Source organism: Clupea harengus, chromosome 21, assembly GCF_900700415.2.
Source record: "Clupea harengus chromosome 21, Ch_v2.0.2, whole genome shotgun sequence".
Lineage (NCBI taxonomy): Eukaryota > Metazoa > Chordata > Actinopteri > Clupeiformes > Clupeidae > Clupea > Clupea harengus.
Genome location: NC_045172.1, coordinates 15344328 through 15365946, shown reverse-complemented (window position 1 = coordinate 15365946; position 21619 = coordinate 15344328). Strand labels below are relative to the sequence as shown.

Genomic DNA, 21619 nt, shown 5'->3' with positions numbered 1-21619 from the left:
CAAACTAAGCCTATTATACTTTCTAATGTTGCTTTGCCGTGACGTGCATCAGTTTCTCATCCAGAAGCCTCACAGAAGGCTCGTCTCATCTCCTTTGCTACTTCTGACCATTCAACAAGGTGCTGTGTCATCATTTAAGCGGCTTTGATATTTATCAGCCATCCGAGAAAACCCACATGCCTAGTCTTGACCCTATCAGCCTGCTGTAGCAGAACTACAAAGACTGTCTGCTCAGTGGCTGGACACCAAACCAGAGGAGCCGAAAGACCACAATTCACTCACAGACCAATGGTTCAATTCACTCACGACCGCCTCATCCCTCTGTAGCACCTCACTGTCTCTTCTCTGAAACGGATGTTAAGCTCCACTTCAATTTCTTTATAATACCTTTCAGCAAATCTAGAAGTAGGCTACCTCTATTAAATATGTGTCGTATTTTTTTTGCATGTGTGTGTGTGTCTTAATGTATATTTTGTTGACTTTTCTTGGTACTTTCTTGTCTTTCCATTTCCAATCCAATAAAGCTGTAGGTACACCTGGAATGGTCCATTGTGGTTGACTTTAATCAGTAACTTGTCTATGGGTTCCCCCGGAAACTACGTCAGGTTTTACCTGTCATAAAAATGTAACCCGATGCTTTTCTTAACCACGCCCACCTGAGCGTGGATAATAGCCGCATCTCCCCAGATGTGACTCTTCTCTCTTTCGCCGGCCTTCCAGCCAGGCGCACACCTCTCCTCACCTCCAGCAACGCGTGAGAACACCGTCAACCGGTGAACAACCAACTCTCTTTGTTCTCAACTTCTTACGGCCGACACACGCCTAAGATCTCAGTCACCGAACTGATAAGTGAGACGCAGTAAGTGCAGAGGAAAGCAGCTAACAACAGACCTGCTAGCTAACTCCACACAACGGGAACAAAAGGCAGACTGCAACGTTCTGAGCGATCAAATCCTCCGACCTAAACTGCAGAAAAACAGAAACATCACAGCAAGGACAACTTTCTCCATTTACGGACGGCATCATCTCTTCTCTGCCTCATCCACGTCGGACCAGCTTTTCCCAAAGGACTGGTAACTCTGACATTAACTGGGCATTTAGCTATCCTAGCTATTCACAACCTGGCTAAGCATAAGACTGTTTACATGCCATTGTTCATGTGTTTCATATGTTTTGTTTACTGAACGTAACTGTTTATATATATGTTCATTGTTAGCTGGTAGTTGGCTTCGCCACACCATCTAAGGGTTATCGTTAGGATTGCTTCTCAGACACATCGGGTCTTGCATGCATCACTAACCATTTCCCTCTTCTAAACATGGCATCTTAATCGCGCACGATTACACATACATTGGCCTTCACATAGCCTCACACGCGAAGAGAATACTCGAACTTCGCGCTGCATATAGGCTCGTCCTTGTTCACATCACATGTATGTTCGCGTACGTGCACACACATGCACGCAGAACTACGGTGATCAGACAAAGGAACACACACACACATTCTTTCTGGCGCGCTCCTAACAGCGCAACCCCGAGCTCACAAGCTCACACACACACTGCCTCTCGATTACACATACACCTATTCCTTCAATTCATTGGTTAGCTACATTTAGCTAGATTACATATTGTGTGTTATTTTCTTATCATTGTGTAAATAAATACTTTGATTTATATACGCTGGTTTATTTAATGTTGCACAAGAATGGACGTTGCCAACCTCTTCTATTCAGAATTCTAATGACCTTCAACTATACTATTAGTAAGGTAACTTTGGTTGTAGTTATTAATTTAATTATTAATCGGAGTTCCAAATTGATAGTATAATATATTTTATGAGACTGATATATTTAACGAGACTGATTTGTGGATTATCATTATTTTGACCACGTGGAGGACACTACACTTTGTGTGGCGCCCCCTAGGTGTTCAACTTAATTGATCTGCCTTTGTGTTGAATGGTTGATGCCTGTCCAATCGGGTGAGACTACCAACATATTGTTGCTGTTGCAAGGACAGCACCAGTGTGTTTTGGTGGCCCTCGCAAAGACGGTATCACAATTTACACACAATTGCACCCACATTCACCCGGCTCCTGCTCACAGGGTAAGTTACCTACATAGTCTGGTACTCCCATGTGAGGCTGGTACCAATTTCACCTACAAAGCCTACTTGATGAACACTACTCACTGTGGCTCTGCTTACAGCAGATACGGCAGGAATCAACACCCAGGCACTATGTTATTCGGCTGCATGCTTTATCGGGGAACAATCCCTTAGATACGTGTCACACTCACTGCCCTAGTGACTCCATCACATCTTTGCCTGTTGACAAAAGCTAATTAACAGAGCTCTGACCCCTGCGAAAAGGGCATGCGATAAATAAAAAATGTGTGTGACACAACTGTTAACATGGATTTATTTATTAGCGCGTTGATTCATTTCTTTATTTATCTATTTTTCTGCACATATCGTTTCGGGTAGGAGAACCGTAGCTTTGGCTGTTTCACCTGAGGCAATGTTTTATTTTGTGCTTCCCAGTATCTCATTAGCGCAGCTACGTTTGTGAAGTAGGCTTTGTACCCAGTAAACAAACTCTAATTAAAGGTTTAAATAAGAAGAACCAGAAGAGGCTTTACAAGTAAGAGAAAAAGAGAGAGAGAAAGGGAGAGAGAGGGGGGGGGGAAGAGAGAGTGATAAGACGAAGAAAAATATATAAAAAAAGAATATATAAAAAGCAACAAAATAAATCTCCTGATTAACCTTCCCTTTTTGCCTCGCTGGAAGCAAATCGTGTTCTGCAAATCGTTTTCCCAGAGTCAATCGGTGGTCTTTTTTGGGTGAGCTGTCTGACTTTAGCAACAAAAATAAAATAAATAAATGAGTACCTCGCAGTGTGAATCTAGGGTGCAAGACCAAGAGGTCACTATGATGCTGTAGCTACAGCTAATCCCCAACTGGAGCCAAGTTCATGACTGATTCATTCAAATGTGTCGAGGATAAGATGAGGCTGTCTGCTCGGCCTCGTTTTGTCTTCATCAAAGCAACCTAAGCCAACATGGAGGGCCTAAATTAAAACGACAGATGTCAGGGTTTGTTCTCAATTATTTCCTCTGCCCTTTGCTTTGGTATCCAAGTGCTGCCAGTCTCTTCATGTCTGTATACTGAGGATTTGAAATGCCTGGATGTAGTGTTCAAGAAATCAAAAAACCATCAAGGCTTGGCAACACTTTCTTATCTACTTCACAGGTAGGCTAAGGAGGCCAAAGAGAACAGAATGGAGGAGGAAGAGGAGGAAACAACAATGCCATCGGGTGATTTGGGAAAAACAGATGTCTCCTTCTGATTTAGATTTTAAGAGGTTAAGGTCATCTGATAACTGTCTCTCCTGTGTCCTCCATAGCAACATCTGTGGTCAGTCGTCCTTATAGCTGGCATACTGCAAAGAAACTGTATTCTAGGATACCAGTCAATATCAAAAAGCTACATTTCCATAACCGCTGGAATTAATAATTAACTGCTGGAGTCATCCATTTCTGCTGCTGTCTATAACTTCTCTGTTGCATAAAGGGGGCAACATTTAAATGTTTGGATTAATCTACTAAAGTGTGCATCCACTGAGGTCAGATATTTCCCTCCAAGGGTAAAGAGAGAAGTGCTTTCAATGCTAAAAACATGTTGGTAACAGAAGGTGTACAGTTAAGTGCTGATGACATATTTACCCTTTTTTGCATCACCATGCATTATCAACTTGCCCAATGCACCTTCACTAGGGGTGAGATGATACCAATAGCTCTCTTACTTGATCTACAAAAACAAAAATGTATTTTTACACTGGAATGACACAAGAAGGCCCTTCACCTAAGCCCTTCACCTAATGAGTCACACTGTGGTGAACTTGCTCCTTCAATCTGGCTTGGATCCAAGTCCTCAGGGGACCATGTCAAAGTCTTGTACTCGATGGGGCAAAGTTTGTGTTTTGTTAGCATTTGTGTGGGGCAGATGGTCTACTAGTTCTGTCCAGACACGTCATTGTAGCAATTAGTTGAAGGTGACATATGACGTTATTGGAAAACAGGTGCATTGTGGGACAGAGGCTGTTATTTTTCCTGCCCAGTGGTCGGTGCGGGGGCCGTGTCCTGAATGGCCGCATTATGCTCCCTGTGAGTTTAAGTAAACAAAAGGTTTCGAAGGGAGCCCATCATCCCTGACCGGCGAGCAGAAATGCGTGTTTGTGCTCGCGGCCTTGACGAACTTCGCTCGTTTATCTTGGCTGTCAGGTAAAAGGGCAAACTCAGAAAAGGTGAAACTTCGACTTCTTCTTCTTTCTTTTTTTTTGGTTTTTAATAAGTCTGCTCGGTTGTCATAGAAACAGCACACAACACGGGCAAAGGAGAGGGGCCATTACACAGGCTCGCCCCGCACCCTGGCTGGGGTCTGATACTAGCATAAAATTACAATTGCAACTGCAACAGAAATGTTTGTGCTGAAGCTGAGACAATGTTTATACGCCAGCAAGGCATCTGGCATTAAAATAAACAAAATAAATAGCTAACTTCTGGAGTAAACAAATGAGTGCGAGGAAGGTTGATGGCTTTTATCAGAGAGAGAGAAAGTACTATAAACCATTTAGGTTAATGGAAAGCGTGGTTTATATGGTGCTTATTCTGGTTTATTATTGAAGCTGGAACAGCCCTAGCTACTCATTCCCCTGCACTATGCTTTGCCAGTCCAGGATACTTATGCTGCTGCCACCTTTTCAGTAGGCTCTACATAATTGTAAGTTAGAGCTCCAAAGACGATTGGCAACATGAAGAAAATACTATCTGTCTGACTATAGTGTGTAAATACCCAGAAATGCCGTTGAAATTCAAAGTAAATAAAGCTGAACACATGAACACATAAATCATGACCATGAGTTTCAAACTGTCAATTGTCAAACTCTCAGTGCCAGTCAGATTACAAGATGTCAACACCTTCCACTTAGGAGTCCTAGAAGGGAAAATTCCAAGACGGATGGTGTGGGATTTTGTAATGGTTTAATTGTAGTTATTATGTGGAGGGTCACTTTACCTGGTATTCAACATGATAAGTTGATTGCTAAGAGGATATCATTAAGTCCCCAGCCACACAATGGAGTAGGACCTGTGGTCACAGGCGGAATCCACAATACAAAGTTTTCATTGTAAACACACACCCAAAAAATGTCAGTTTCATAAACATAAGTCTTGGCATGAAACACGTCAAAACACAACTCTCCAGGGTCATGGCAGTGTGGTGAAAGCATGTTTCCCAATCCCATCGATGGCTCACGGCTCATAAATGTTTTAAAAGCATTCAGCGGGGGTGGTGGGGGGTGGGGTGAGCTGCACGTAAGGAAATATGGAGGGATGGGGACACTCCTTGTGTATTCTGTTCTGCTACCCCATAGAGTGAGGGTGTGTGAGAGTGAGAGGTCGCGTCAGACAATGGTGCTTTGATTCGGCGGGGGAGGGAGGGGCAGGTTACTGTCAGTGGGTCAGCGAGCCGAACCCAGATGTTTGTGTCGGATTTCTCGATATTGGAGCAAGGTGAAGAGAGTCGGGGAGATGGAGTGAGAGAGAGAGGGAGTCAGGGAGATGGAGAGAGAGAGTGTGTGAGAGAGAGAGAATAAATTGTAAAAAATATGCATATGCACACTTAGGTGAAATGGACACAAATAGAAGAAGCCAATGTGCTAATAGGCAAACATAAACACATCTGCTCTTTCGGTTTGAAAAAATCTCTTAATCTTCTTCAAGGTTAAATAACTAAAGGCTAGATATGGGTATGTGTCTGTCGGCTTATGCATGTGGGTGGACTCCATATGTTACTGCTTATGTGAGCATTATTTTGTGTCAACTCACCTCTTCGTCCACCAGTGTGTTTTATGTGCATGAATGCATTCATTTGAGTGTGTTCTGTGTGTGTGTGTGTGTGTGTGTGTGTGTGTTTGTGATGTACAGAATTGAATGCACTTTTAAATAAATACAGATGAATGTAGAAGGAGGGATGAACAGACATGAGTGGACAAAAAGATATATGTGAAAGTGTGTGCTTATCAGCTTTTAAATACATTATTCTCCGAGTGTACACATCTATGCATGTCTCTGTCTGTGTACGTGTGTGTGTGTGTGTGTGTGTGAGTGTGTGTGTGTGTGTGTGTGTGTGTCTGTCTGTAACCTGCGGCTGTCTGTCTCTCCATGAGCCCCCCCACCCCCCTCCCACCAAACCCCCCCAGGCAGAGCGATCGCCTGTGTGAGCGAGCGCACCACGTCTCAGCTTGACTTAATCTGCTTCCCTCATCCTCGCTGGAGGATCGATCGCCCCGGGTTCACCTGTGGCTCTGCGGGGTGGATGAGGTGGGGTGGGGGTGGGGGTGGGGGGGCTGTTAGGGGAGTGGCCCTGTCATCACAGCCTCCGAGCCCCTATAAATCACAGCCACACACACACAGGTGCTGCCTGGCAGCAGACGCCATTCATTCGTAAGCCCACGAGGGCTTCTTTCCGCCGCGAGGATGAATTAGCCCCGGTTAATGGCTACGGCGGTGCCTATTCACAGAGGACCCCTGCAAGGATCCACTCTCATCGAGGCCCAGATGGTGCACACAACAGGCTTTGTCCTGGGGTCTCTCCTGTTGGACCACCAGGGCCAAAGATTACTTATTTGAATATGGCCGACTAGCAACTAGACTAGAGAAAATGCTTACCGATTTGAGTGCTGATGAGAATGCTACAAGAATGAGATGTTTCCTTTTAAAAAGCTTTTGATATCTGGAGGGGGGGGGGGGCACGGGGGGGTTATGATTACAGCACTGATTCACCAGTTATGACCATTCCTCTATGTCAATGTCTGTGGTTGTCAGTTCATAACTCACAAGAGTTGCTTCAAACTGAAACCCACACGGGAATGCGTCTTGTTGCCAGAGCTAGCGAAGCATCGTTTATCATTACACTGATGGCCCGGGGCCCAGGGGCTCAGGTGGAGGATTGAAATCATGAGAGAGGTATTCTTCTTGGCAGGATGCTGAGAAGCTAGACGTGTTTGTGTGATTACTGGACATCTTCGACACACACACACACACGTACACACACGCACAAAGGCAGATTTCGCCAATAGTTGTACTTTTAAGCCTGAGGGCTCAAACTGCCATCAAACTGTTCTCTTAAAAACAACTAACAACTATATGTCTTCGATCTCTTTGCAAATATGACAAACTAAAGGCATTTACGAACGCATAAGCCGTTTAACAGAAAGCTTTATGACTTTTCCACTTAAACATTTTCCTCTCTCATTCACACTCAGTGAAATTCACCAAATATTTCACTCAGTGGCAAAGAATCAATAGGAATGTTGGCTGACAGAAACGAGGGAATGAAATGGATTTAGCGCCCTCAACAGGCCACAAAGGAACACTGCACCCTCCTCCAGAAACATTTTTCTGTCTTTCACGATAAGCCCCACATTCCACTAGTAGATCCTCAAGATGACGACTGACCACATCCTGACGTTTCCTCTTCCACATAGACCATTTCACCCAGGGAGCAAACACAGTGCACTGTGACATTAGAAATTATTTTACACACACAGACACACACACACACACACACACACACACACACACACAAACCCTCCTACTTCAATGTGACTGCAAGATGGACGCTATGTGATGTTTAAAGAAGGTGAAAAAGCAAGTGCCTGCTGCTGGATTAAATGGTCCTTTTAGCACTTTTTAAGTAAGACTGATGGCACTGGAGGAGATATTCAGCTCACGGTCCTCCAACCATGGATTTCCATTAAGGAGTGTTTAATGACGGCCTCTCTGCAGCTAAGCCAGTGCAAACAGACTTGGGATGAGCCAGAGATGACCACTATCTGACCCAGTACTGAGGACAGAGGTACTAGCACGCACACACACACACACACACACACACACACACACACACACACATGCACGCGCGCACGCGCACGCACATGAAAGCACACATACGGATATATATATATATATATATATATATATATATTGTGTATAAAGTGTAATTTCTTTCCTGTGAAAACATAATTGCTTCTAGAAATGCTTCAGTGATGTAACTGTAAAGGTATCATTGTTGTACTACCCCAATGCATTACTTTTTGCCTCGTTTCTTCTCTTTGTGTCAAATATTCATGACAAGCAGAGATGTGAAAACAAATCAGACGCACAGGATACAAGGAAACAAAAGCAAAAGCCATCAATCACTCTAGCTCTAGAAGCTGTTCTATTTTCTGACAACAACAAAATACTGCACCTTTAAACGGCAGAGAGCCTCTCCAGGAGAGCTACCACCACCACCACCATCACTATTATTATTATTATAATGAACACACACAAACACACACACACACACATACACTCAGACAAACACACATAAACACAGACACACATACAGACACAGACACACAGACACACCAAAAAGAATCAACCACAGTTCACCTGACAGGAGTAGCATAGGTTTAGATGTACGCTCTCACAGGAATAACATGTGAAGACCTCCTTAACCCCCCCCCACCTTACACAGACACACAGAACGAACACCAAACAGAGCGCGGCCAGGGAAAGGAAGCCTTCTGGGTTGACTCGCGCTCAGAGCCACACACTGCCTCTGCTTCTTCTCACTAAATTGGATGTATTTGGAGCAAACGTTGGCTGGGAGCCACATTTGAACCATCAAATTGACATTTCATTAGATGCTCGCTTTATTTATTTCTGCACTTTATTTATTTATTTAGGTTGCTATTTATCAGTCAAAGAACAGCTGATAAGATGAGGCGAAGTCGTCAGGACAGCAGGCATAATTCTGGAGTGCCGTCTAAAATGAGTGAATGAATGAATGAAACATTTTCAGGTGCTCCATGGAGTGGCAATATTCCTCATTATTATTCATCATTCTCCATAGAAATGTGGCTAATTAAAAAGACAGACACTTAATATGAGAGAAAAGAAGGGGTGGGAGAGAGATGAGTGGTCTCATCAAAGAATATCAGGGGGGGATAGGAGTGTGTGTGTCTGTGTGTGTGTGTGTGCGTGTGCGTGTGCGTGTGCGTGTGCGCCTGAGCCTGTGCCTGTGTGTGTGTGTCTCTCCTCTTTCTCTCTCTCACACAGAGAGACAGATAGACACAGACAAAGAGACAGAAAGAAAATAGAGAGAGAGAGAGAGAGAGAGAGAGAGAGAGAGAGAGAGAGAGAGAGAGAGAGAGAGAGAGTCTGGTGTGTGTGTGTGTGTGGGTTGGTCAATGATAAATGAGTGCGATGACGTTACACAAGGTGAGAATGGTTGAAGCTGCTTGGGCTCTGAAACTGTTGAAACGCTTCGCCTGTGAATGCGTGAACGGCAAATTGGGATTCTCAGTTTCAGGGGGGGGGATGTGAGCAGAAGAAACAGCAGAGCTGGCGCTGACCACGACCCAAGGGGGTTAGGTGACTGACTGATTGACTGACTGACTGACACCAGACGGCTGTCTGGAATAGGCTTGCTTCCTGCCAGATGCCCTGCCTCACGCTGCCTCCTTGGCGGGCAGGCAGGCAGATTAATGTGTGACACTGTCATCTCCCACCCCGACGCCTGAAAGAGGATTCAGTCAGAGGAGTCGCGTCGGAGGAGGCACTGAAATTAGCGACCTTGTTGATGGAAAGGAAATGGAAAGTGGAGGAAAGACATTTCAGGGAAATGAAAGGGTATGATATTTTTTTGGATGGGTGGGATGGGGGGGGGGGGGGGGGGCTGTTAAAGCAAGTGGTGTTTTTCAGTTAAGCAGACACGGATTTCTTCCCCCTGTGAGTCACGGTTTGCATAATGAATTTAAACAGACACTGCGGGTCAGGGCGGTTATTACCCAAACATATGAGAGACGATGTTCTACAAATGTCAAATGACCTGTTTTATTTTCTGTTTATTTTGACTTTGTCCTGCATGGAGTAAACAAACACTGGAGGTGTATGTGGGAGACATCAAACATATTGCTGAGGTGACATGGGGACATTTTCTGCACAGGGAGAAGAAAAACGATGAATAAAACATTGGGAACGTCTGGCACGAGTTCAGACTGTATAAATGTATGAATGCATTTGTCTTTGTGCGTGCATGCATGCTTGCTTGCGCGGGTGTCTGTGTGTGTGTGTGTGTGTGTGTGTGTGTGTGTGTGTGTGTGTGTGTGTGTGTGTGTGTGTGTGTGTGTGTGTGTGTGTGTGTGTGTGTGTGTGTGTGTGGACATGGCCAACTAAGTCCAATTTCAATCCACAGAGACAGAACACACGCACGCACACACGCACACACACACACACACATGAACTTACTTCCCCCTCCAAACTCTTTAAGGCAGTGAACTGTGGACCAGTTAAAATGAGGACAGGACACTCCGCTGTGTCAACCCGTCACCATGGATATCTAGACACTACCTTAGCCTACATCCCATTGTGACTCATTCGTTCTGAAACACTCCGAGACACAGTGACTGCACTGGACATAAGAGTGGGGAGCTATACATCAAACATGGAAGGATCCAAACAACACTTGTGTGTCAGTTCTCAACCTTAAACACAACTATTCACACAGCGATGGCACAGACGACGCCACAGCTTGAATTGTTCATTACTCTAAATGACAACGTCTCAAACGAGTTGTTGGCACGGGCTGCCACTGTGGCTGGCATGTGGGCATTACGCCAGCACCCTCCCCTCCTCTAGCCGCTCCTCCGTCTGCTGGGTGGCACGGCGGATCTCTTCAAGGCGAAAGAGGGAAGGAAAGACGGAGAGAAAGAAGAAAAAAAGTGGGGGAATCTACTGACCTTTCTGTCACATCCTGACAGAAAATGTGCGTTTGTCAGAGGCGGAGGACAATCAATGTCAGCATCAGTGTTGCAACTATGGAGGCAATCTAACCCACCATCTCCACCCCACCCCCCACACACCCACACACACACACACACACACACACACAAGGTTAAAAAGAACTTAACCATGTGACGGCACCCCATATTGGGACTAATTTAGTAAGCAATTACAAAAAGCCATCGGCTTCAGGTCAAGTCAGAGTGAGAACGAAAGGGTCCAATTTAGTGCTTAGGAAAAATCAATGGCCTTCGATTCCAGAAGCTTTCGGAATAATAGGTCAAATACTTACTCTTTTATGAAGACCTTAAATGTAAAAATAAATCTGATATGAACTTATATTCTGTGTGGGAATTCGAGCATGTCTTTGGGAGAGCGTCTACACGGATTAGTATATTTCCCACTAACATTACGAGTACACTGGTGTGCATTGATTTGCCACTAAAATGCACAAGTCTTTTCAAGTCACACTCTCTTTATATCTTTATCTATTTCCCCCCACCTCGCCCTCCTCCTAGCATCCCCCCCACCCCCCCACCCCCCCGGCCTCCTCTTTTTGTCTTGGAGGAGCACGAGAGAGGATAAAGTACAAGGTGTTCCTCTTCCTCCCGTGGATTTATCTGCCTCTTGTTTTATCGCTTTGTTTACTGCCTCCCCGATGTTGTCTGCTGTTGGCGTCCATCAAAACTCCCCCTGCTCCCAAACCTAGTCAAACTTTCTTTTTTTTTTTTTCAAATCGTCCGCAATGTTCCTCTTCAACTTTAATATGCAAAGAAAACAAAAACATCAGCGAGGGCGAAACAGGTTTTAACAACTGCGGAGGGAATCGTGGAACACGCCGTCTGCTTGCCGTCAAAAAAAAAAAAAAAAAGGCACACCGGTCTCAGATTGCCCAGACCACTCGTTTTGGGTCAAAGGGGCTTCCGTAAATCAGCGCTCTCCATTCCTTTTAACTTCCTCTCTCTTTCTCCCTCACCCCTCCACTGGCTGTGGCCCCCTTGACACGGCGCTATTTATCACGCGTTCATCCGGATCTCCCAGCCCCTGAGCCGTAAAACAAGACCCTGAGGTAATATAGAAGCAATGGAGTGCCGTAGATCTGTAGTTGTCTATGACAAAGTCAACGCAAAGTGAAACCGCAGTGGTCCCACTCCGCTAACAACCCCGTGGGCCGGATGCCAGCTCTGACAATCTGCAGCTCTTCACCATTGCAGGGGGTTGGAGGGGAAAAGAACAGAGAGAGCGTCTCCAGATACTAGCTTGAAGTGGCAGAAACGAGGCGTTGCCGCTGAACACGACTGCTGCGTACATCTAAGATGCTTTGATATAATATTTCCAGTGCATGGTGTAGTACTAAAAGCCAAAGGAAACAGAATTACCATGACTTTGAATCAAGTCGTCTCTTCAGTGGAAATGTTATGCAAGATGCTTTGATACAGTGCTCTAATGTTTCTGCTGCATGTAGGATGTAGGCCTAACAGCCAAAGGAACAAAACTGTTTACAAAATGGAGATACCCCCCACACCATGTACATGACTTTCAAAAAAAGGCGTCTGTTAAAACACTTCAATGCCAATGTCGTTTAAGATGCTTTTAAACAGTATTGAAGTGCCTCTGCAACCAAAGCAACAAAACTACGAATAAATTGTCGATTCGCACGCAACATGTATATGACTTTGAATCAAGGCATCTGTTAAAACAATTCAATGACGATGTAACAGTATTAATGACAGTGTTGGCAGACAGGCACAAAACCACCGCTGTGTCCACTGTTGCCCGTTGCGACCACAGGGGGGCAATACTGACCAAAGCAATTACCCTCCGCTGAGTCGGCGGGGGCCCTGGGGGGGAGGAGCGGGTTAGGCAGCTGTGAAACAGCCTCACCTCGCTTGTCAGCTTTTACTGGAGCACGATAACCCACTCTGACAAATCCTCCTGTCCCCCCCCCCCTCTTTCTCTCCTCCTCTTCTCTCTCTCCCTTCACCCTCTGCACCCCTCTCTCCTTCTCTCAACCCTACGTCACCCACTCCCTCCCCCCCCCTCCCTCGCCCCTGTCTTTCTCCACGTCCCCTCTCTCTCACTCTCTTTCTCTACCTCTTCTACCACGTTGAAATATGGGCCCACCTGCCACTTTGCCGCGCTGACAGCAGATGACAGTCTGGAGGAAATACCACAGGAACGGGATTTATGGGGTGGCCAGCCGCTGACAGCCCAGGTGAGATAGGACCAGCAGAAGGAGGAGGAGGAGGTCGAGGAGGAGGAGGAGGGGGGGGGGGGGGGGGGGAGGAGAGAAGCGGGGTGGCCTCCACAGAGAGCAGAGGGAGGAGGTGAATAGGGACGGGGACTTGAGGAGAGGAGGGGGGGGAGGAAAGGAGGAGAGGGAGGTGGAGGGATGGGATGAGACGGAGCGCAGGTCTGAACAGCTGGCGTGTCAGAGCTCAGTTAGAGGCCGTGGCAAAGGCAAACGAGCGAGGGGGGGGCCCACGCTGCCTGCCAGGATCTGCTCACCCGGAAGGCTCTGCGGTGAAACGAGGCCTCATCAATCTACCAGTCAACATTAGTTTGGGCCTGAACAGAGCCGGATTCATCTTGTACGATGCGCTATACGCAAAACTGTTCAAACAGCAAATATGAACACAACTCTAACACACCTATTAATTACTAATTAATTACTAATTCAATTCTAATTCTGCATTATATTTGGGGGCAGAACAATGTTGAAATGATCTAACATCAATTTTCACCACACCTTGAAAACGGACTTGCAACAGTGAAGCTGGAAAGTGTTTTTTGAGCTGGCCTCTGAGGGGTGTGAGTTTCCTGTATGCTGAGACAGTACGTAGGGGGCCCTGACTAAAAACTGTGAAATTCAATGGGTTAATCAGCAACTTAAAGGTTTTGGATCTACAATAAAAGATTTAATGAATAAGACACTGAAGACCAACGGAGTGATGGTTTTCGGGTGGAACTGTGAAAGTGGTGGTGTGCCACTGGTCAGAGGCTTTAAGAGGGTGACTGAGTAACCCGTCAGGAGGCTTGGAGTTAGTGGTTTTTAACTGGGTGTATCGTTAACTGGTCTTACCTTTTGACCACATCGGCTCCGTTCCAGCAGGCCAGGCCATCTCCAGAGGCGAGCTCGCTCATGCAGAGCTGGTCCGCCAGGCCACCGTAGAATGTGCGATACAAGCGCAGGCTGTTTATAAACTCCCTGTGAAAACAGACAGGCGAACGGACGGAAGATCTGTTATGAGCAGGGCCCTTCTATCATCAAGTGACCACATGCCTGTGAAATTGCTGATTCCAGTGTGATAAGACAAAACTGTAGTTACAGAACTTATGCACTAGATGGCAATCAAGTCTTACAAAACTGTAGTTTCTTCAGCTGTCCACTAGGTGGCAAACAGCTGCCACTACCTGCCACAAATTAAAGGTGTGTCACCAAAATCCCTTTTCCCCTTAATTGACATACTGTCTGTGTAATGGATAGAGGGACAAATTGATGGTCAGTTGGATGAATATATTTAAAAAACTATCAACCTATAGTACAAAAAACAACAGGAGAAGGAAGCATAGGGCAGAAGAAAAAATGTATGAGGAAGGATGGATTATGAGGGAGAAATAATTGACCAAAAACATAAGAAGGAGTGAGAAATGGATGGGTGAGTGAATGAATGAAGTGACAGACAGACAGAGAAATAAGACCATGAAACAGACAGACAGACATAAATCCAACAGACAGACAGAGAGACAGACAGACAAAAAAGACAAATATGTAAACATACACACACAGAGACAGACAACCACACTCACACATACACACACACACACACACACACACACACACACACACACAGACTTACTTCCTCCTGTTGGCGAGAGAGGTGTCGATATCTCGAGGTGAAGCTCGGAGCGGGATAGAGTCTCTGCCGCCGCCACCACCCATCTGCGCGCTGCCCGCCTGGGCCTCCCCCCTGCTGGGGTGCCCACAGATCCTGTGCACCTGTGGGGAAAGCAGACCACACAGTCAAGGCCACTTCCTGTACAAGGACAAGCCACCTCATGAGCAGGGTAACATTGAACTTGAATTGCATTCCTATGAGAGAATCTGTGCAGAATGAGAATCCTGTTGTTTATGCATTATGTCCCAGTGTGTCATCTGCTTGCTGTGCGGAAGGAGACTAGTATGTCACCTTATTGATATGGCCACTGTCTAGTATAACAACCTTACTGATATGGTCAGTGTCCTGTGCAAAAGAGGTTTGTAATAAACAAATAACTGGTTTGTGAATGCAATCAACACTTTGCAATAAACAGGTGATCACAAGGCTAAATGCAGGGGGATATTTTGGGTATGATGCTCCTCTTTCATACAGTAAATGTTCGGTGACCTATGACCCTAAGACCAGGGATTTGGGGAGTCTTTGCAGTGTAAGCCAAAATTTGGATGACTTCAGCAAAATACTGAAATGACATCCTCTTCAAATATACCCCACACTTCCTGAGCATCTGGTAAGCCCCCTCTCTTTGTTAAATTCATAATCACCTAAGAGCAATCACAGTATAGTGCCACTTGCCAAGGGTATTGTAGCTACACTGAATCATGTGATAAGAGCATGCTAGGTCTTAGGAAGAGATTAAAATAGAACGTGTAACGATGACTAAGCCAAACCACTGATTCCTCCAAAGGGATTTTAGAAAATGAATGAACACCTATTAATCATACTATCATTACAACAAAATGTCCTTTGTCCCCCCCCCCCCACCATGTCATTGATCAGGATCAATATCATGCAGATTCAAATGCCATGTGGATACATTGGAAACGTCACAACCTGTGTTAAGTGCCACATTGTGTGTGCGCTCAGGCTCATCAAACGCCCGGTGAAATGGATTTCCAGTTTGGGGTGCGAGGGCTTCTAAGGACAATGATTTCCGGTCTTGGGCACTGGATCACGGACTAATCCAATAGCAAGAGCGGGTGAATGTCTTCAGCCAGTTTCAGCCGGCTGGAAGGCACAAAGCGGAGCGGAGCACAAAGGGGGGATGGCCGAGCATACAAATACCGCCTCGCAAATTGAAGAACTGCTACTCGTCAGACAGAAGTTAATGGATTTCCAGAAAAACTCATCCATCTCTCTTCCGCACATGTGTGTGTGTGTGTTTGAGTGAGTGAGTGAGTGTGTGAGGGAGTGAGTGTGTGTGAGTGGGTGTGTGTGTGCACTGACATTGCACATCGCTGCAAATAACGTCCCTAAATGGTCACAGCGACACGTAAGTGATCAGTGTGGAGGAGCTTGGCTCCACCGGTGAAACCAAATGGGAAATCAATGCTGTGAGTTGTTCGTCTGCAGAACAGCATCAGCTTATTTTCCCCAAAGGAAACAAATTACCCCAGCAAGCCTTTTAACTGCCCTTTCCCTCATGTTATGCCCTACAGGGCCTGACCTCTCATCTTGTTCAATTTGTGGAGCTTCAGGTGAACCAGTGGACAGTGGCTACTACTTTTATTTTGTTTAAAGTGCAGTGTCAGATCCTGTCCACTAGATGGCGGTGTTGTTTGTGATGTAGGAGCGAGAGGGGTCACAAGAGGGTTTTTCAGGGTCTCTGCTGGTGGAGGGTTGTGGCGTAAAACATGTGAACATGTAATATGATTTGGTTGGCTAATGCGACCATGAGCAATTGGATGGTGGCTTGGCTCTTGGTCTCAGTTGAAACAAGCGAGGCTCAAATCAGTCAGGCCAGTAATGACCACGGACTGCAATGTTACCCAATACCCAGAGCTACCATTTACTGAGCTGCAAAATATATCCATCCCGTGAAACGCATCATGTAGTCTGTGTATACTGCATCAGTGGAATGTGCTTGTTTGGTGCTTGTGATATCATGGTCTATGTGTACTTATGTCATGGCCACACAACAACAACAACAGCAATGTGTGTGTGTGTGTGTGTGTGTGTGAGTGTGAGTGTGAGTGTGAGTGTGTGCGTGCGTGTGCAAGTTTTAGGGCATGAGCACTGTGTTTCTCCACAGAAGAAGAAGCACTGAGAAGATGTAGTGTCCAACAATCTTGCATATTAATGCAAACAAACACACACACAAACCTAAAACATCATGCGGTATTAGGGGTGGGAATTGGCAAAAATGTGACGATTCGATAGTATTGCGATATTTGGGCCACGATTTCAATATTATTGCGATTCTTAACATATTGCGATACAGCAAGTATTGCGATTCGATTCTGCGATATATTGCGATTCATGTCCCCCATATTATTCAGAAGGCATTACAAAAAATGAGGAAAATAAGACTGCTCAACTCACTTAAAATGTCACATTTAATTCTGTGTACAACATTATCTTCTAGACATTAAAAACAAGTGCAAAAACAAAAAATCCTGATTTCGCGGGAGCTTTTCCAAAATGTTGTGATGAAAGTTGCTGTGTTTTTTAGGTGTTTGTTGATGAAATTGCGGGAGCAAATGAAAGTTGCGATAAAAAGTTCAGAATTTCCCTCTTTGTAATTATAAATGAATTATTTGTTGAAAAATAAGTAGCCTAATTAATAAACAAACATTCATTAAAGCCCAAAACCATTGTCCTCTTAATAACCTTGCCAACATGCCAAACAAAAGATTACCAGGACTACAAAAATGTAGCAAAATAGGCTTTACTTATCCACAACGTGCACCACGGATGTGGTGGCAGAGTGAAAGTAAAAAAAAAATATATATATGATAAAATAAATTAATATTTCTCTACTGATCTGTGCTATAAATGTAATATCTGCATGATTCCAATCATTTTGAGCATTTGATATAATCAAATCATTGAATTTGCGCGTGTCCTGTTCAGACAGGAGACATTGAGACGGTGAGGCAGCGACGAGTTGTGCCTCATCTCAGATTGCGCAATCCCTCACAAACTGGGTTGAGCGCATGCGTAGAACCTATTTAGTCTTGCTGATCTGACATAAAACCACTGTGAAAAAGCACAGAGGGGAGGCAAACACTACCTCTGCCTCAATGAATCCCATCATGAGCCCAACGGTCGGGTTTATGCTTGTTCTGCCGTTGCTTTTCTTCTACACTTATATTTGACCTTGACCGCGAAAATGGAAGATTCTATAGCTTAAACTAAGTTATAGCTAACCCAAGCTTAAATATTTCTCAAAACTGGACTTTCAAACAAAACGTAAAGTTATCAATAATGGGAGACCAATGCCGGAGCTAAAAGGTACGCTTCAAACGAAGCTAAAAGGTATGCTTCTCACCCCTCATTCGCTTACATTACATTGATACAAACCGTGTAAAACCGGTTGTGATGGTGAAGCCATTTGAATTTGCTGTTGAATGCACGACAACAAAGCACCGCAACAAGCGCCACCTTGTGGATGTATATGCAAATTATTATCAGAGTAAACTCTTGAGAAAAACAATGGAGAAAACCCGAAAGTAAAACGCATAATTATATAATTAAATATTGCAATACTTTGCGCTACTGTATCGATATAATTGCGTGGGCAAAATATCGCGATACTGAACGGAATCGATTTTTTCCCCCTCCACTATGCGGTATGTGCGTGTACACATTCTTCCACAGTAGCTTCACAGCAGCAGCACTTGTGTTATTTTAAGCTAATCAAATTTACGGGATGACTGAGGGAGATGTTGGTGACGTGTGTCTGTGTGTGTGTGTGTGTGTGTGTGTTTATGTGTATGTGTGTGTGGGGTGCATCCTGTTCCAGCTGGCTCCTGGGGTGGGGGGTGGGGGGATGTGTGCCCGCTGCAGCTGCCCGCCCGAGTGGCACAGAGGGGGTGATGAGGATGAGGGCAGAAGGGAAAGAGGGAGGGCCGAAGGGAGGAGAGGGGGGTATTTTTGGGAACGCTGTGAGCATGCCTTGGCCCAGTGTGTGTGTGTGTGAGTGTGTGTGTGTGTGTGTGTGTGTGTGTGTGTGTGTGTGTGTGTGTGTGTGTGTGTGTGTGGCATGTGCGATTTCAAGCCTCTTTAGGAGCAGGGCCCGGCACTGCATTCCTCTGCACTCTGGCCCGGCCGACGAACCCACAGCGGATTCGAAACAGTGAGTTTGTGGAAATGGCGGAGCGTATCGGGAATGCGATCTGGATGGCCCTCAGGATGGTGTGAGGAGAGAGAGAGAGAAAGAGAGAGGGAGAGAGAGGGAGAGGGGAGAGAGAGAGAGAGAGAGAGAGAGAGAGAGAGAGAGAGAGAGAGATAGAGAGAGGGAGAGAGAGAGAGAGAGAGAGAGAAAGAGGGAGAGAGATAGGGGAGGAAAACACACACAGGGCACGGAGTTCATGTTTGAGCTGTTTTTGCGAACGATATTGTGTGTGTGTGTGTGTGTGTGTGTGTGTGTGTGTGTGTGTGTGAGTGTCGTATCTATGTGTGTTGTTTGTTTGTTTGTGTGTGTGTGCGTCTGTGTGTGCATGTCACTAGATGAATCATCTGGCCTTTGTTATTTGCCCAATGCCACCAAATATAAACAACATACTTTATGTCCATCCATGTGTAACATTTCATGTAGATTTGATGCCCAGACCTCACTGGGTAGAGAGTTCAGCTGCGTGGGACTCTGCCAGTGAACAACTATTTGGCCCAAGCAATTTAGCCTTCCTATGCCTTGCCCACAACTTTACGGCTTCCACCGCGGTCTGGATACTCCCTCTGGATGTGTTTGTGTCAGAGGTGTCGCGACTGTGCGCAAACTAAAAATACATTAAGAATAATTGGATCAGGTAATGATGTAACTTAATGTCTCACAAGGTTGAAGTTATTCGCGCCAGAATAAGCAAATCAAACTCTAACCCAATCCAGCAGGGACGAAACCCACCTTTAACACCTTTAACACACAACACCTTTCCCCTCAAGACTAATATCTCCATGCCATGTTCTGTTCATGTTTTAGGCTAGCAGTTTTGGCCATATAACCTCTCATAAAACAGATCTTATTTTGGGGTTGATGATAACCTGTATAAGCCTGCGTGATCTAGGCTAGCTGTTAAATTAAAATTAGCATCAGTGTGAAGGTCAGGTGAGGACCTCGGCTTGATTTCCATGCTGGTATTGAAACTGGTTTATGGAGCAGGCTTTTTAATCCCTGGAGGTCATGACATCCATCAGTTTCGTCTGGAATCTCGAATCCAATTTTCACACCACGTTAGCACGCCGATGTGATAATAGCGTTGGCATAAACCTTAACGGCTCTCTGGTAACCGGACCGTCCTTCGGATTACTACACTGACAAACAAAATGACTGGATTGAAAAGTACCTAAAAGAAGTGAAATGTTCAGGTATGTACATCGGTCAAGTCACAGCACCAGTAGGACAGCGTGACCACCCCCCCCCCCCACCCCCCTTCACTAGTTCTTATATCCCAAAAAAAACTGTCATTACCTTTCAGGGCGGAGATTGATCAGGCAGGAAAAGGTCCATTTCAAACAAAACTCCACCCAGGTCCAAGGATAATTCCGTTATTTTAAGGCAAGCTCTGCCATTAGGAAGTAGATGGCAGTAGATATGGAATTCCATCACTGGAGTTGTAATATGCATAAACGGAGATATGGAAAGAACTGGAGTATTTTTTTCTTTATCAAGCTTTCAAATTCCAAGGACAACGAGATGCAGTGTAATACGGAGCTACAACTTGATGTAGTACTACAACCTGAGGAGGGACTGGATGAGCGCGTTTAAATATGTCTAACTTTTACACTAGGAGATGTGTGTGTTGTATAGGCCAATGCTTATAATGTAACATACTTGCTAGTGGTCTTTGTGTGCTGGTGTGAGCTCTTAGGCTATTTACTGTATACTTATTCAGTGTAATGCGTTTAGACGGGCATGGAGTGTAATTTGTGCCAAGATTTTCGTTTGCACGTGTAGGTATATAGTGTTTACTGCAAATAGTGTGAAGATATTTGTGAAAAAGTTGTCTAATTCTTTTCTCTAAAAGACATTCCCTTGTGAAAAGGCTTTGTGTTAAGATGTGGGGGGCGGGGGGGTACAGCCCCCCATACATACGCATTGTTCAAGGTCATTAGCCCTCCCAATTAACTTTTTGATACTACAGTGACTGGGTCATAAATGTTAGATGGTCATTTATTTGTTCATATGAATGGAGTGATTAAGAGATTTTATGCTTATAACACACCCAAGACCTTAGAGAATCACTGTTTCAAGTTGCTTAAACTTTCATAAAGATCACAGCATGTCAGAAAGTGCCTGAATCTAGCTGCAGACTCCTATGTGTTAACAGCAAACGATCTGACCGTAAAAGTAGTGGGGACGGGTCAAGGAGGGTACAAAAGCTCCATTACCTGTTCCACCTCAGTCAGTGGAGACAAATGTAATTACTATGGGTGATGTGAGATGCAAATTATTGTTCTAATTTACAGAATCACAAATTAGCCAAGTAGAACAGCTAATTAGCCATTTTATCTGGGTTATATATTGTAGACATTTACTGTATGGAAATCCATTTCATTGACATTCTGTCAGTGTCAACAAAATGTTTTTCTTTTTAAAATAGTATGCATTTGTGGAAACTGATAGGGCCTTGCAGATCCAAGGCAAATTCAATAATTATCATAATTTCAAGCATTAATCAGAATGATCATGGCATAATTACCATTGTATTATTAATTGTTTGGCTTGGTGATGACATTTTAGAAGAGCCCTGGAAGTGCTTTCAGGCACACAATAAATAGATTTGTTTCTTTCTCC

The 21619-nt window shown here is 44.9% G+C and overlaps 1 protein-coding gene across 1 annotated transcript in view; it reads right to left on the bottom strand.

The window, feature by feature from the left end:
• Window positions 1-21619, bottom strand: part of gpc5a (glypican 5a) — a 131892-nt gene that overhangs the window by 65914 nt on the left and 44359 nt on the right. The window contains exons 4-5 of the mRNA XM_012840616.3: window positions 14746-14885; window positions 13968-14093 (exon numbers count right to left, since the gene is read on the bottom strand). Coding sequence (XP_012696070.2) covers window positions 13968-14093; window positions 14746-14885 — 266 coding nt within the window. The remainder of the gene's footprint in view (window positions 1-13967; window positions 14094-14745; window positions 14886-21619) is intronic.